We start from the raw sequence: 17,133 nt of genomic DNA, 5'->3' as shown, positions 1-17,133 counted from the left end.
TTTTAATATTCTACGTGCAAACTGTCTCTGTATATCGTACCTGTTGAGGTACTGTCCCCACTGCCCACACTGTAATGCCGATGAGGCACTGTGGGTTATAAAGGAAAGCCGGCGGATCCCATGCCCTGTGGGAATTGATCTTATGTGAAAAAGTGTGGGGAGAGCCTACCAAGTTAACGAAATGGCCATGAGAGCACCAAACCGGCTATTTCATGACCTACATGTCATGTCACGACCGATCATTTGTGTTCATAATACACTCTTGTTCATACTATGCCATTTCTGGTACATACCAATGACGTAGACGGCTGCTTCACAATCTACATGACATTCGTGTCATGACCTATCATGTATATTTGTCATGCACTCTTGTCACGTTATGCCAATTTTGGTACATACCAAGTTAACGAAACGACCATGAGAGTTCCAAGACGTAGGTAGGTAGGTAGGTAGGTAGGTAGGTAAGGTAGGTAGGTAGGTAAGGTAGGTAGGTAGGTAAGGTAGGTAAGGTAGGTAGGTAGGTAGGTAAGGTAGGTAGGTAAGGTAGGTAGGTAGGTAAGGTAGGTAGGTAGGTAAGGTAGGTAGGTAGGTAGGTAGGTAAGGTAGGTAGGTAGGTAAGGTAGGTAGGTAGGTAGGTAAGGTAGGTAGGTAGGTAGGTAGGTAAGGTAGTTAGGTAGGTAAGGTAGGTAGGTAGGTAAGGTAGGTAGGTAGGTAGGTAAGGTAGGTAGGTAGGTTAGGTAGGTAGGTAGGTAGGTTAGGTTCATCAAACGCAAACGTTCATCAGCAATGAATAAATGAACAAATGAACAGTGCGAGCTTTTTAACGCAGACACGACGACTTGGTTCCCGGCCCCCGGTTGTAGCAGCAGCAGCAGCAGCGCTTCCTGCGGCGGCGCCCGGTGACCGGCGGCGGGGCCAAGAAATCGAGCATCAGCACCACGAGACATGCTGGGCACCGAGCAGCGCCACGACGCGGCGGCAGCGGTGGTGCCCTCGCCGGGCCTCAACATGGAGCACGGCTTCCTCAGGAAGATCGAGGAGAACCAGATCCAGCGGCACTACCAGGTCTCTCGGCATTGACACGTGTATAGACTGTTGACGGCACCGCCATTTTGCGATCACAGTGCCGTCTTTTGTCCGGCGCCATCCTGGTATATGTGGCATCACACTAGACACCGTACGGTGAATGTGCTGTTGACGATGAGTGGCAAGATGTCGCGCTTGAGTCATCTGATATCGCAGAAATTCCAGGCACAATGCATTAGAATCGCACTAATTCACTATTAAACTGCTACCTTTCCTAGCTGTTGCTGGGAGAAAATAGAATCCGCACATACCAGTGCCAGGAGGAGTGGCGTGGGGCGCTGGTTCGAGGCTGCGTTCCTCCTCGCTGAGAAAACGGTCTATATGTGCTGCTGCTTGCAGAAAGCAAAACGTCGAGGACCGAGTCAAAATTATTCATTCAGTATGTTCTGTGTAAACGTCAAATAACAATTTTTCACTTTTTCGTAAGATTCTGCCTGATCAGAAGAGCTTTTGTTGAATTCTAGATTACCATGCTGCTTCTGCGTAGGCAGGAAAGTTAGTGTTAGCGAGGAATATGCCGAGTGCTCCATGAAAAGGAGCGTGAGGCATGCAGGGGAATATTCCAGCGAAACCACTGGCTCGCCCTCCTGCCGAAATTTCATGTTTCGAGTTAGGTTCAGTTTAATGCCACGTTCATGTGCATCATACTTGCCTGCTTCGTCAACAATTAATGCAAACTACGCATCGTCTACTGCAATGCCACTCAACAAATGTTGGTTTTGCAGATGATTATGGCGACTTTTGTTGGCATTCTCTTCAAAACAGGGCGGCGACAAATAGTCGCATAGCACATGCTCACATAGCAGCCTGGCATATTTGGCTATCTGTATGGTATACAACACCAACCGTCCCCACAGCGTTTTTTGTGTGGTGTTGGCAGATGACAACAGTGGTGCCCTGTGCGAAACTTTGGCTCGAGTGAACCAGTGGTTTATCCTGGTGTCGCGCATTCTCTGCATTCAAGCGACCACACCAGCCACCTCACTAGTGGCGTATTCATGAACATCTGTTACTGTATGTAGAACAGTGATGCACTAAAACAAGTTGTTTACCTGGAAATGTAGCCTCTGAAAGCAGTTTAAAGCCTTTTTTTGTTCTGCAACAATAATTGTCACCTGCCTCGCTAGCGTTTCCTTTCTTGAAAACTCGATGCTTGCTACTTTCCTGTCGAGAATGCTGTGCCATGCTGATAACATGCATGCTGTTTGTGACCTGGAAGTACCAGGCTTGCAGCGTTAAACAAAGCAAATGTGAGCAAGGCAGATGATTATTGTTGTGGGACATGATACGCCCCAAAGGGTGCAAACTTTAAGAGTGTATGCGCAGATTTGAGCTAAAGAAACAGTACTCTTAAAGAAAATGTACACCTTTTGGGGCTTATCTTGTCCCACAATAATAATCATCTGTCTTTTCCGCATTTTCTTTCTTTAACGCTCCAAGCTCGGTGCTTCCAGGTCACGTACAGCTTGTGCGTTATCAGCGTGACACAGCATTCTCGACAGGAAAGTAGCGAGCGCACCTTTTCTCCAGGAAAATCTCTCTGCATCCCGGTCGCTGATATAGGTAAAGGTGTAAACAAAAGTAATTAGTCCCGAATGTGGGTAATGGCTATGCCCTCCTGCTCTTCGTGATAAAGTTTCGGTGCTTATAATTAGTTTGCTCATTTATAACCAAAACTTGTTAGACGTCTTTCACGCAGTTTAACAGATGGAGAAAGCGATGCAACCTCCTGCAGGTACTGTGGGCCCTACAGCATTTATTTGCCGATAAATAATGACTTCAACTATAGTAAACTGCTCACGTTCTTTGTATGGATATACTATGTCGTCACTCACTGCATAACAAGCTAATGCTGTTGTGAGACTTCACTGGGGGTGTTATTCATTGTTCTGTCAGGCTCTTCACCCATTACTGTATTTGACAGCTCGGGTTGAGAGTTTTCATATTGGTTGCTTGGAGAAGTGCAGGTAACACAGTACTAAACCACGGTATGCATCTAATGGAAAGTAAGTCATCATACCTTGCTGGTGAAGCAGCGCACTGACATGGACACAGTGAAGACAAACAGGAAAAGACGACACTCGCTGCACTCGCAACTATTTTATTTCCGAACACATCCTTCATGTTTATATACCTGCGCACCCTCAGGCGTCAAAGAAAATCAAGGCAAGATTAAAGGCATTTTTTAAAAATCATTTGCCCACGCATACTCGGGCGTCAAAAATATGGCACCTATCTATCATGGTGTGCAATCCTATCGTAATTTGGTTGGGGAAACCAGGATCAGCTAACCAGGGAAATAATCGAAGCCTTTCATATTCACAAGAGGGGAGAGGGTTGTATCAGTCAGCCATCTGTACATCTAAGCAATGGTGAGGTTGCCTTTTTGGGAGTACACTAAAAAGAAGAAAAATTTTTTTAAATAGAAATGGTTGTTAGGGTTGCAACAAATTATGATAGGGTTGCACACCATGATAGATAGGTGCCATATTTTTGACGCCCGAGTATGCGCGGGCAAATGATTTTAAAAAGAATGCCTTTAATCTTGCCTTGATTTTCTTTGATGCCTGAGGGTGCGCAGGTATATAAATATGAAGGATGTGTTCTGAAATAAAATAGTCGCAAGTGCAGCGAGTGTCGTCTTTTCCTGTTTGTCTTCACTGTGTCCATGTCAGTGCGCTGCTTCACCAGTAAGGTATGATGATCACTCACCAACTAGCCCAACTTTCCACTTTATGGAAAGTAAGTGTTTCTGACTCTCGCGCAGTTTTGTTACTCGTGAGTGTTGGAGAATGCTTAGGGTTGCGCGTCCAGAGAGTGTTACGAGTAGAGGATTGCAAGGCCACCTGCAGCTCGGCCACAAATGCATTGTTTCACTACCTGGTGTCCGCAGCCTTGTCCTAAAGCAGCTGCACGAATGTTGTGTAGTTCTTTTAAAAAAATAATAAAGCTGTCGTATTTTATTCTTAGAAACTCTTGTGAAAGTTGCCAAACTGCGATTACATCACAGCTTTTCGCAATACTGTGAAATCGTACGCGCGACTAGTCATTTACTTTGCCAATTGGCGCCTGAGTTTGCTTTCATAATTTTGGAGTGGTCGTTAATGCATACTCTTGAAACATTGCGGGAACATATATGGGACATTAGGAGTTGGAAGACCCCCAGCTGTGGCTGTTTTCTCATTCTCAGCCTTTGCAGGCATCCGTTCAGTGCCGATCGTCACAGTGTGACTCAAACAGCTAGGGCGTCTGAGGCGTAAAAGTGCCACCAACGTGAATCGAAAGACACGGCACTGTTGCGGCTCGAGGTGGCGTGAGGGCAAGGAATCCACCAAGCCCATCGACGAATACGTCCAGTTGTAGGAATGAAGGAAAAAAGGGTTTATTTTACATTAGTTGCACGGCTCCAGTTAGGGAAATTCGCTCCATTTAGGAGCAAGTTAAACATCGGAGTTCACATCAGGACACGTCGGCGCCTCTGCACGAAAAGTCCCTGCTTTTAATAATGTCGTCTTCCCTAGGCGACTCGACTAGGGAATCTGATGACTGTATCGCAGCCAATCACAATCGTCCCATCAGTTGCGATACCACGACCCATGCTATCGCAATGCTCCGCTGCACCCCACCTCCGAAGCATCTTCCCCCCCTCCGATGGTATGAAATATGTGGCCGGATAGCACCTTGGTAATCCAAGGTCGGTGCCGTTTCTTCGGTATCGTTTGATGTTGGCCCCTTTTCATCATTAGTTCAGGCTATCAGGTAGTGGTGGTGGTGGGGGGAGGGTTGCCTTTTGTGGACCCGTCAGTGGTCGGTGTCAATGCTGCATTCAATTCTTGGTAGGCGCTGATGCATGGGTGGAGGTTGCCTCGTGGCAAATGTCTAATTAATGTCTTTAGCCATGTTGCACAGTCGGCAGTCTGCTTATGTCGCATCTTTCCGACAGGATTAAAGTTACCTTTTTTTGTGCCAATGATATGGATTGCTGCACCGTGCTTTTGCCCTGTCCATGCCATGAAGTTCGAATGGCATGGTGTGTGGCATTACATTCGGTGTGTCTGGCACATTGGTTGAGTGAAGATTATCACTTGAAGTGTTAAATACTTGATTAACGAGTCTAATGGAGGCCAATGTATACATTCACGCATAAATGTTTTCGGAATACACATCCGCGACAAAAAATGTCGAAGCCGCTGCGTTCGCCCTTGCATTGGACTTCCACTGGATACTTCTCCGCAAGACCGCGACATTGCTCACCTCCATTACAACCTGAGAACTGAATAAATTCTTTCGCTAAATGCGTATTCTGAAATTTACTACTGTTTTTGTGCATGATCTAGTGAAGTTGTAGCAACATGGTCGCATAACGTGAACGAGCAGCAACTCGTACATATATCATGAACGTTTGATGCCGGCATAATCTTCACACTCTTGTAGGCGAGAGACAGCAGTTGCGTTTGAGAATTTGTTTGTGTGATAATCAACTTCTCGCGCATGTTGTGGCATGGAATTTCATTCTGGTGGACGCTCAACTTTTTCCATTTTCAGATGTGTTACTCTTTGATCTGCTGGTGTGCCGGCGTACTTGATTCGTGACTGCATGACTGCATGCATCACGGCAGGTGTGTTTTGTTCTTAATTCTCTATTGCCGTGTATTGTAAACCAGAAGCTGTGTATCCGCAACAGAGCACCATTGCGTGTTTGAAAACGCGCGTGCTTTAAGGGGCGCACATTTAGCCGACACTTGCGTTGTCATGTGTCCTGTCTGTTAATGTCCTGTATGTATTTTGCTCTTAATCGTGGGCAGCTTAAGGAGGACGCGATGAAGCGAACTGAGACTGCCAAACTGGCGCGCCGAGTCGGCCTGCCCAACAAATCGACCAAGCCGACCATCGAGATTTACCGGCCTCCCGGTGAGTCGCCAAATTGTTTATTTGTTTATTCGAAATGAAGGCAGAAAAAGACGATCGACATCGTAGCGGGTGATCCTTTTCTCAGTTCAATATTACACTCGACACTGAAAAGTCAGATACGATAGTTTGAACACTGCGAAGTGGCGTCACACACTCGCATTGCTCCTGTAAGCGCTGGTGTGTGGTTGTTACCTGGCGTGCAACTCTGGCAGATATTGCACACAGCTCAAAAGTAGGCAAACGCCAAGTCATTATGGCAGTAATAGTGTGAGCGATTTATTTAGAGAATCCAGCAATACAATATTTGGCAGGAGTGTCCAATTTAATCTACGGTGTACCATTTGGGGACGGGGTCAAAGAGGGGTATGTATGTAGAATGTATGCTCGGTGTATGAAATAACGTTGGCTCTGGGAAGTGGTGTCCTCAAAATATTACCCTCTCTTTTTCTTTTATCTCTGACAATCCGCCACCTCTTGGCCGTCTTCTGTCCTATCTGGATGCCTTCCGTACCTTATGGCTGTGGAACCTCAGGTGTGAGGGTTTCTGGTGAGAAGTTATGCCTCTTTACTCTTTTTCTCTTTTGCAACTAACAACGCACTCACGTGACCACTGCGGTGAGCTACTGTACTTTGGGCAACGAAAACAAATAGCTGCGCACCTGTGCAAATAGTTGACAGAGAATACTTCCTTCTTCTTGTTCCGCATCATCAATAGTTCCTGATCCTTTAATTTCTGAGCCCTGAGAAGATGGTGAACGGCGACTTGAGCGCCTTTATGCTCGCTCTAATCATAATTTTGCTGTATATGCTCCAGGAGCATACACAGGAACATTATCGCATGTAATATTTGGCAAGCACTGTAGGGCGCATAGCCACGGAACCGTTGGCCTCCGTGATCTTCGTTGTGGTGGGTTGCTCTGCACTAGAAATCTCGGAGCCGATGTCGTGGCTGACTATGCTAATTTGTGCTGCACTTTGCTGCAAGATATATTCGTGGTGAAATGCTCGCCTCTGGATATGGAACACCGATTCGTCATAACTTCTGCATCTCCATTTCTTGCGCGCAGCTCAACGGTATTTAGTGCTCACTTCTTTCATCTGTTTCAGAGCTGATGTATTCCTTTTTTCGTTGCGCAACTACACTAGTTCACTGCACATGCTCACATTGCTCAGGTCACAAGAATGTCTGCGTGGTTTCTTGTTTCGACAAAACCTCTCTGTAATATAGGGCTATCACTTCATTCGTGGGAGTTCTACTTACAATGTCCAAACTGGGTTCCCATTGAGTTTCATTTTCGAGACCAGTAGCAGTCATCGAGGAATATGGATTAGTGTTAGCTAGTTGGCTACATACAGCATAGACGCATAACACGGCATTGTGCTGTTTGTGTGCTTATGTCGTACAAAGATTCACTGTGGAATAACCAGTCTGCCAGGAAGGTAATCAAATTATGCATGAAGCATCGTTTGCTTTATACCGGGGAAGAGATAGAGTAAGTACAGGGTTATGGGATTTCAGATTTAATATAACAGGCGAATGCCAAAGCTATACGCATGATGCAGTGTGCTGGCCTGGGGAGTACGAAGATCAGAATTTTCCATGCACATCGTTACAATTCAATACACAAAACCAGCCGATAATCCCAATAGAGGAAGCAGTAAAATGTGGGCAATATTTTGCTCAGTGCTGTTGCTCTCCAGGTAGATGAGTTCGCACACGACTGAAAAACAATGGTGGTCATTTCGTTCCACCATTTTACCTGGTTTAAATGTGCGCCTGAGATGACAGTACAAGGTTGTACTCTTAGGCCAAATACTTTATCGGTATTTAAGCACTTGTGCAGCAGCCGAAGTTATGGATTTAGGTTGAAAATTTTCATGCTGGTCAATTTCCTTTTTTTTCTTTTCTCACGAAGTAAAAACCTATTGTTCTTATAATTGCACTGAATTCTCCTCGTGTATTTTTTCTCAGTAAATGAACAACCCTTCACAGTTCACGCATTATCTGTCTCGAGTGCCGTGTGTACACGCTGCTGTATCGATTCGCTGTCTAGCGGAGAAAATACATTAGTTTGAAACAGGTGGCGTCTGCTGCTTTTCAGCATCCGCCGATAATCTGGCAGTTCACCGCTGTTCGTCCTTTTTTGCTATTCGTCACTTTGGGTAACACCAGCATTGTCGGGGTGCCCATCATAGAAAAAAAAAAAAAACTTCGAGGAATCTTTTGCCACGTAGTCAAGTCAATCTTAAAGTGTGACCAATCGGTCGCCGCTTCGGCCGTCCTTATTTTGAGGCAACCAGCGCAAATTATTGTGACTCATTCCCATTCGACAGTGGGCGCATAAAGAAAAAAATTCGCTCACGAAACAGTGGCATCTCTAGCAAATGGCGCAAACAAGCGCACAGATCCCGCGCACTAGATAGCTGTATTAGCAACTGTACAGTTGTTCACACTTTTGTCTATACCGCCGCGATGCAAAGAAATAGATCTCTGCGTTGCTGGTCAGCTTGAGAGACAGTGCTTGCGACCAGTGGAAGCCACATGCGGTACGGGGAGCAACAGCTTAGTGGCTATTGGCGTAGCACTGCTGGTGAGCTCGAGGAGCATACACATGCTCCTTCTGTTGTGGGTTCGATCGCAGCAGCGGTGGCTGCATATCTATGCGGGCAAAGGGCCAAAATGGTCGTGCACTTAGATTTAGGTGTACATTATTAACCTATCACTACCAATGTACTGGACATCTTATTCTAAAGCCAAGTACTCCTGAATGAAAAGTTGTGAGACATTAAAATGGCGCGTCTTCCTCAGCCGGACCACAGTGGACTTCGCTACCAAAGTAAGATGCCATATCTCACTGAAGTCGCTGTTAAAAAAATTGGCTTTCACCGTTTTTCCACATTTGCAGACACTTCTTGTGAAGCCAAGTACGTCTTGCGAAAGTTTCGAGACATTCAAATCGTGCATGTTTATCAGCTTGAATCATTGCTTATACCCTATTTCTTGAGGAACGCACCATATGTCGCCTTAGGCTGTTAAAAATGTCGACGTTAAAGAAGACAAGGCTGACGTACTTGGTGGTTCAAACGATTTCATGATTTAGTGTCGATTATAACTCTATTCTCTGTCTTTCTCATGTTTCATTTCGACTCATTTCAAATCTCATTTGTGTCGCATATTACGTCGACCGTGGACTCTTTAGTGTCGGCACTTGGAGGAACGTTCATTTTCGACCAAGAGGCCAGGTGGGCCAATCCTGGAGATAGCCGGCTATGGTGCAGCATGGCTGATTTCTCTCTATATTGGCGCTAGTTATGTGCATACCATTAATTTTACCTACTCAACGACCAATTTCTGCTGCTTGAGGGCACCGCATAAGCCGCCTTCCAAGCACAAATGCCTCGTGCAAGCCCCGCTTGTCTAAATGAACGGGCTTGATTTTCCAAAAGTGTTTTGTACAGCGGCTTTTCCGCAACATATCTGTCTATGGCGATTCACCCTTTACAGGGGTATAGTGCAATGTTTATTTTCGACTATATTGGTGCTATAATTTCGCCCATACCATTAATTTTACCTAACCTGCGACTAATTATTGCTTGTCTCGTTGAGATCTGCATTTTGATACATCTTGCGACTCGCTACGATGCTCTGGAGGTGCCAAAGGGCCGTTTTTTTGTTGACGTGGTTACATTAAGATACCCAGATCCCAGGTACATCTACCCATGTGAAGTTGGCTTGGAAGACCTTGTCTTTCTGTAGTAAAGAGGTTAAAGAACCCCAGGTGGTCAAAATTATTTCCTAGTCCTCCACTACGGCGTGTATCAATAATCAATTCATGGTTTTGGCACGTAAAACCTTAGAATTTCTAAGGACGTCCCGGAAACGCAGTATTTGTCCCAGTACCTTCAGCTACCATACAGTGGCGTAGCTAGGTCGTCTGGCACCTAGGGCCCATAGGTCTTCTGTCCCCCCCCCCCCCCCCCCGGGTGTACTCGAGGAAGGCGAGGATATCAACAATTTCCGGGTGTCTTCAGACGACCCCCCGCCCCTACTGGCTCCTTGCAACCCCCCCCCCCCACCCCCCACCTCCCTGTTGCTACGCTACGCCACTGCTGCCGTATCATTGCTTTCATTGCTCTGCCACCAATAGCTCGAAGGCTGAAGTGTGGACAACCATATGTTGCATTGGAGGTGTTCATAATAAGTTGGTGGGAGATTTCAACAAAAAATAAATTCAGTTGAAAACATAAACAGCAATAAAGTACAAATAAACAGTTGCCCAAGCTATGGTTGAGAAAGCGCTGGATTTTGCAACATTCTTCTTTTTTTCCTTTTTTTTTAGTAGGCAGGTGTGTTGCATGAATTCTGCACATAAACATGATCCGTCTGCAAACAAAATAGCATATGTTGGATAAAAGTGTTAGGGCTAACATAAGAACAGCCACTTTATTCCATCTTGTTTTCATGGAGTGGTCGCTGCATGTTAATGCTTCAATGGGTGCATGCACTGCATTTCTCCAGCAACTAACATTATATGCGCTTAGGTCACGTGCTGCATGAAGCACTATGGCTTAGCACGAGAAAAAAATGGCGCCATGAAAAACGTGTTTTGGTTATGAAATGAACAAATTGCCGTTCATGTAATTTTCACACTAGACGGAGAGAGAGAGACTTATTATAATAGGAAAGGCTGATAGGCTGGCCTGAATGAGCTCTCACCTGCTACTCGGTGTTGGAGAAGCGAAATTGGACTAAAAATTAGAGATGATGAGGAATAAAATGGATTATGCACTTTAATTCTGCATGCATAAAATGTCGGAACTTAGTTCACCTATTGCAATATCACAATAGCGGAAAACTTATTTGAGCTCTTTAGTTAAAGCGTTTTGTAAGTCTGTGGTATTAAAAACGGTAGGGGAAAAAAATACATGCAGAATTTGCTGTGGGAGTTATCTAAATGATGCGTAACCACTTGCTACTAATCATCTGCTGTTTCGTCGTCGTATGCTGCTCTGTGTGGCATAATTGCGAGAAACACCGCAACATAATCGTCAAACGGAGAAGCGCAGTGGCAACGCCGAAATGATGACTGAGACCAGCGTGAGATGAAGAGGCAAGTAGTAGCAATGTTCACTTAATTGTGTTATATGATGGCGCATTTGGGGGATGCCGCTGCTTCGTGGAAGATGAGCACTGCCCGATCCGTGCTGTAGTATGTGACGTTATTGAACAGCGTCACATATGGTAGATCTCGTACGTAGACATGGTTGATGACGCTGCCTCCTCTCGATGCGAACCATTATCAATCGTGATCAACCGTACTCCGGCAGCAGCTGTGTATGGCGCAGCTGCGCTGGCTCAGTCTTGAAAGTGATCTGCGATGGCGACCGTGCGCCGAATGCTGATAGCTTCATGTGGGCTCTGTTTTTGCCGCTTAGTTTGCATTCAAGCAAAAGGCAGCACAAAGATCAATTCGCTCGTTGCTTCGGGCCCTCTCTTGAAAGCGATCATCTTACGTGATGGATGCACGGAGGCACGTCAGATGGGTTTCCTCGTTGGGTAGGCGTAGAAATTTTATGCATTAAAAAAAAAAGTTGCAGCTGGCTGATTCCTCCTGTAATCTGCTTAACAAAGCTATTTGTGCCCGAGCAGATACGTAATAGTTCAGCAACTAGTTCTGAGACAAAGAGAAATCTGTGCTAACTTTAGTATTTTGCGAACAGTTTTTCCTTTGGGACCACTGCCCGCATATATGATGTGTTATATTGAAATGTTTTGCTAAGAAATTGAATTGAAGTGAAACATTGCGCAATTGTATTGGGCTTGACAAACTCATTTTCCAGAAAGGATGGCCACGCAAAAAAAAAAGCTTAACATAAAAAGGAAATGAAACTGTCATTCACTCGAGAGCTGCACGAGCAACACATGAAGTCATACGAGCTTCTCCGAGAGAAAACTTCCCAATTCAAGAAAATATCGTCTTTGTCCCGGGCCTTTTGACATCTTCTAGCGGTTCTGACGAGCTCAGACAGCAGAGCGACTCCTCCAGAAAGGCACTGGTCCTGTGTTATATTCCCAAACCAGGCTGAATTTTTGAAGTGTGAAGCACTATTTGTGTGAAACCGATACGCATTTTTTTTGTAGCTTCGTGCTACCGTCAGGTGTACAATTTACTAGGCTTGTACGAATATAAGTTTTTTGGTTCAAAGCGAAGTCGAAGCATCTAGTAATTAGTATTGAATAATTTTGAAGCGAATAGTTAGAATAGTAGTGGGTTTTGCATAAGACCTTGACATAAGAGCCAGATGTTGACAGATATAAGAAAAGTCGGTTGTTTGCTTGTAAAAATGGAAATGAAGCTGGGACGAGGTAAAACTATTCGTCTGTTTTTATTCCAAATCTGCCATTAACGCTCTGATTGACCGAAATGGTTCGGACAGCCCACATGGGTGGGCCCGAAAGGAAAGGAAGATATTAAAGAGGATAAGAGAAAGTTCTGGTGTTGATTTCGCCGACATAGAAAACATTCCTAGCGCTGTTCCCCAAATGGTCGCACAGAACAAAATTTATTGACTTGGTTAACAAGGCTCGATCTGTACGATGATGTCGGTCATAAAAGAGAGAGAAAAAAATGTTCTGCGCGACTTTCTTCGGCTTACGCTTGCGTGTAACACGCACAGCGATTGTAAGAACAAATTAGGTGAGCCAATATCATGATCTCATGATGCATCAACCTCCTCGTACCAGAACTGGTTTGTAGAAAGAACTATTATAGTAAATTGTGTAAACTTTGACACTTGCTGACGTTTTATGATTTCCAAAGTTTGGAACTTCATGTAACACATGAAAAACAAGAAAACGATGGCTGGAAATGTCCTTATGGCAGATGTCAGAAGTCGAAAGGCTACATGGAAGCGTGAATTTCTGCAAAACCAAGTGAAAATGTGCAAAAGCGAAAGAAAAGGAGTAATATGCTCTTGGTCATGTTAATGCGAATTGTAATGTGAGGCTCTTGCACGATGCACTATTGCGCAAAACCAGAGCAATCGTTGGGCACGTGATGTGCAGACCTGCCTCAGTCGAGCGAAGACGTGGCTCCTCCTCCAAGCAACAGTAGCCACCACCACCACCATCACCAACATCACCACCACCACCAGGCGGCGCTCATGAATGGCACCAATGGCATCGGAGCGCCCTCTCAGCAGCAACCTGCTGCGCCCAGGGCGGTGCACTTCCAGGTGGGTGCCCTTGCACGTGTGGCCGTAGAATACCACGACTGAAACACGTCTGGCTGGGAGGAGAAGAAACAACGGCACTAGAATGAGGCAAACACTGTACCAGAAAAAATTTGGCACTACGTAATGCAAAACATTGTCGTTTTGTAGTGGAAGGGCACTCGTGAACTGTGGTAACTTTGTGAAGCTAAACATGCTCCGCATGCTGCTAAGATTAAATGTTTACCTAAATGACATTGCATTGTTCCAGATGATAGTTGTACGCAATTTTATGTTGTTAGAGTATGTACAATATGATACCTCTATAAACTTGACACAGTTACTCAATCTCCATTGGTTCAGCTCATTGCGGTTTCGACTGTGTTTTTACCGGTGACGTCACTGGTGACTTCAGTGGTGGACTGAGCGGTTAGGGCGGAGCAATTAGATCCAATGTGCATCATTGCTGACGTGAACACACACTTGTGAAAGAACCCAACTGCAATATGCTTAGAATCTGAGAGCAGATATGTCAAGCAATAAGTGATTGCACATGGATGCTCTGCCGGGTCTGAAGGCCACATTGAGCGCTATCTGGGAGTTTATAACAGCTGTGTGCTCCAAATGCAATCATAGGTCACTGTTTGAGATGCTGTGTTAGACTGCATGTACTGCCTTTGGGTCGGTCCACGAAAACCCTTTGGTACCCGGCAGGAAAAACCGGTCTGCATGTGACGAGAATGCCTCGCATTAAAGGTTGCCGCTGGCCAAGGGTGATGCCATTCTGAATCAATTCGTATAGCACCTTGTTTTTACTGCGAACAAAAGTTACGTGCTCAAAATTGGATGAACATGCCCTCTCATCTGTCTCTTCACAACAGTCATCACTTGTGCCGTTTGTTGAGGATCATCACTTTAAACACGCACCGATACAGGAGTGGAGCCTCCCATAGGATTTGCAGAATGATGCGCAGGAGTCGAAGAAGAGACCAATGACACACCCTGGACAACTTGGCGGAACGTAGAACGTGTGGAGAAGTGAAGGGTATGGCGAGGGTGGGTGTGATGCAGCACCCTGCAGGATCCGATGTGCAGCTTTCGCCTGACAAGAAATGGAACAGTCGTAGAAAACTGAAAAGAATCGATGGTTGGCGATTCAGCACCTTGAATGTGACCGCCCAGAGGACTTTCTTTGCGAGAGCTTCCTGTACCTAAGGGAGTTGGCAAGTACCGTCGGGTGAATAAAATGCTCACATTGTCTGCATACTTGCTGCAAGTTTCAAGCTTTCTTACGTGTTATGGGAATAGGTATTGCTGGATTTCGTGGTCTTTATTTTCTTACTAACAGATAAAAAAAGAAGCTACCCCTGTGGCAGATAATGTTATTCTGCCTCAAGAGCCCCTCTTAGCATACATGCTGCACACGTCAGCACTACAAAGCACGTGATACAGAGTTTAGAAACTCACCCATTGGGAGCAGCTAGTGGGCAGCATGTATGGGCATGGCCACTACGTCATTTTATATGAAAGATGCGTATATGTGACTTGCCAGATGCCCCTAAATCTGTCTCGGTGTGCGTGCATGCAAAAGCAACTCTGTAAGTGTTTTTGAAAGCTAGCTTCTCCACAGTTAGAGGTTATTTGGGGAAAAGCCACCTACACTAATTCCTTTTGCTGTCGCCGGCATAATTATTCAGATTGTTTTGCGTGCCATGCGGAACCGCATGTTTTACAGTGACAACTGTAAGCCTCGTTATAGATGTAATGACTTATTGTACCATGAAGCCTGCCAGCACCCAGTGTGCACGTTCTTGCGTTGGCACACTGAATAGCTGTAGGTAATTGCACTTTTCATTTTACTCTAATCAACTCTGCCTATTGTCCAAAACGCTTCACCTCAGTACACTTCTGTGTTGCGGTGAATCTTATTAAAACACCTTTGTTATAATGGAAGCCCTTTTCCCATATGGTGGAGGCGCTTTTGTATGCTTAGCCGTAGTCCAAATTTGTCTTGCCGTAAAGCGTTCTTCAGAAATGGTGTTGCAATACTGGCAATGCCTATAGTAACGTAATATGGACCCTTCACTGTGGTGCACAACCTAATCAGTCTTGCTGTGGCGTACGCAGGTTCCGCCCGTGGTGCTTTCCTCACTGCCGTCGTCGACAAAGGACCCGCCGGTGGTTGGCAAGAGCTCGCTGCGGCGCTCCAAGAGCTTCTCGCACGATGAGCCGGTGCCCGCGAACGCCTCCTTTCCCGCCGAGTACCAGGGCCTTGTCAAGAAGGCGCTGCACGGTGAGTCCCACATTCGCTTTTCACACACCGCTCGCATTTCTGTCGGCCGAGTGCAGTCAGGTGGCTTCATAAGCAGCCATGCTCTGCAGATAAGCTTCCACCAAAGGGCAGCTAAACAAGGTTGGCATGGAAGATCAGGCTAGTTGGCATTCCATTATTTGTTGCAAGCTTGCATGGCCTAAAGTATAGTAATATGTACAACATTAGGCAGGGGCGAGCGCTTGTCTCTGTGTGATGTCGACCTGTGCGTTGTTCGCGCCATTCACCCACGTAGCTTTGGTGATGGCAAGAGCCTCACCCCCTGGCAGTGCTGCTAACCTCGGGGAAGTTTGTCTAAGTTTGGAGATTACAGGTCTTGTTTAGGGATATAGGGAATGTTGTTGAAATGTAGGGAAATTTTGTGCTAAAACGCAACCACTGCTGTGGCGACACGACGACCGATCAATAAGTGGAACCGCTACCGTGAAGGTCATATTTTGATTTCACTAACCTTAAATTATCTCTGCATTACCATGCGAAGTATGACTTTTGATTGTACAGCAGTGCAGAGAAAGCATCTTGCCGAGCAAATGACAGGGTGGAAATGTGCTGGGCTCATTAACGAAGCACTGCTCCTGTTGCTGCTGGGCTGTCAATTTCTGTGCACATTGAAGGAAATATTGATCTGTGGCTGGCAAAACAAATTTATTCTTCAACACCAGACAAAGGTGCTGATGCACCTGTATACTAAAATTTGCCAGGAACAGTCCATAGGCCAAACAACCTTGACAGAAGTCGCAATGGTGGTGTGTTTGGGCTAGTTCTGACATGGAGCAAAGGATACATTAGTCTGCTTATCTGCATGCTTCACTGCAAATGACATCTACGTGCAGTTGTGCTGCTCCAGTTACGTGGCATGCAAGAAAAAATTACTGCACATCTTTTGCATTGGTGCTGTGAAGTAGCACACTGTCCTGATACTGGTTCACTCTGTTATAGAGGTGCGGTGCTAATGTTCCATACTATTATTGCAAAGAGGTTCAGCGTAAATCTTGTTTTGCATGTATAGCAAAGTATAAATCTGCTGACATATGCTTCTGTGAATATGGCTGCAAGTGCAGCTGTGTTAGCTTAAAACTGTGACATCATATTTGGGTTGATCTGGGAACTGGCCATCTTGTATATGCAATGCCTCATGACCTCGAGTGTACCGGAATCTTGGAAGAACGCCAACATAATCTAACCACTAAGATTTGAAAAATCATAGACAGATCAGCATACTGTGCGTTGCCTACAAAGTATTTACTAAGGTAATCGCAAATAGAGTCAGGAACACATTAGACTTCTGTCAACCAAAACACCAGGCAGGATTTCGTAAAGGCTACTCAACAATAGACCATATTCACACTATCAATCAGGTGGTAGAGAAATGTGCGGAACATAACCAACCCTTCTATATAGCTTTCGTTGATTACAAGAAAGCGTTTGATTCACTCGAAAACTCAGCAGTCATAGAGGCATTACGGAATCAGGGTGTAGACGAGCTGTATGTAACAATACTGAAAGATATCTCTAGCGGCTCAACAGCCGCCGTAGTCCTCCACAAAGAAAGCAACACAATCCCAATAAAGAAAGGCTTCAGGCAGGGAGAT

General features: G+C 45.4%; 1 protein-coding gene across 3 annotated transcripts in view; it reads left to right on the top strand.

The window, feature by feature from the left end:
• The window catches only part of LOC126526287 (MIF4G domain-containing protein-like), a 160,421-nt gene that overhangs the window by 119,085 nt on the left and 24,203 nt on the right, over positions 1-17,133 (top strand). The window contains exons 1-6 of one of the 3 annotated variants that reach the window (XM_055068113.2): positions 1,033-1,065; positions 5,632-5,705; positions 5,892-5,997; positions 6,530-6,544; positions 13,064-13,233; positions 15,337-15,502. In XM_055068113.2, the coding sequence (XP_054924088.1) occupies positions 5,907-5,997; positions 6,530-6,544; positions 13,064-13,233; positions 15,337-15,502 (442 nt within the window). In that variant the 5' untranslated portion in view covers positions 1,033-1,065; positions 5,632-5,705; positions 5,892-5,906. Of the gene's footprint in view, positions 1-829; positions 1,066-5,631; positions 5,706-5,891; positions 5,998-6,529; positions 6,545-13,063; positions 13,234-15,336; positions 15,503-17,133 lie in introns of those variants that run through there. The other 2 variants (XM_050174193.3, XM_050174194.3) reach the window with 2 other exon arrangements.

Source organism: Dermacentor andersoni, chromosome 8, assembly GCF_023375885.2.
Source record: "Dermacentor andersoni chromosome 8, qqDerAnde1_hic_scaffold, whole genome shotgun sequence".
Taxonomy (NCBI): domain Eukaryota; kingdom Metazoa; phylum Arthropoda; class Arachnida; order Ixodida; family Ixodidae; genus Dermacentor; species Dermacentor andersoni.
Note: the sequence above shows the minus strand (reverse complement) of the source record. Positions and strands in the feature narration are given on the sequence as shown.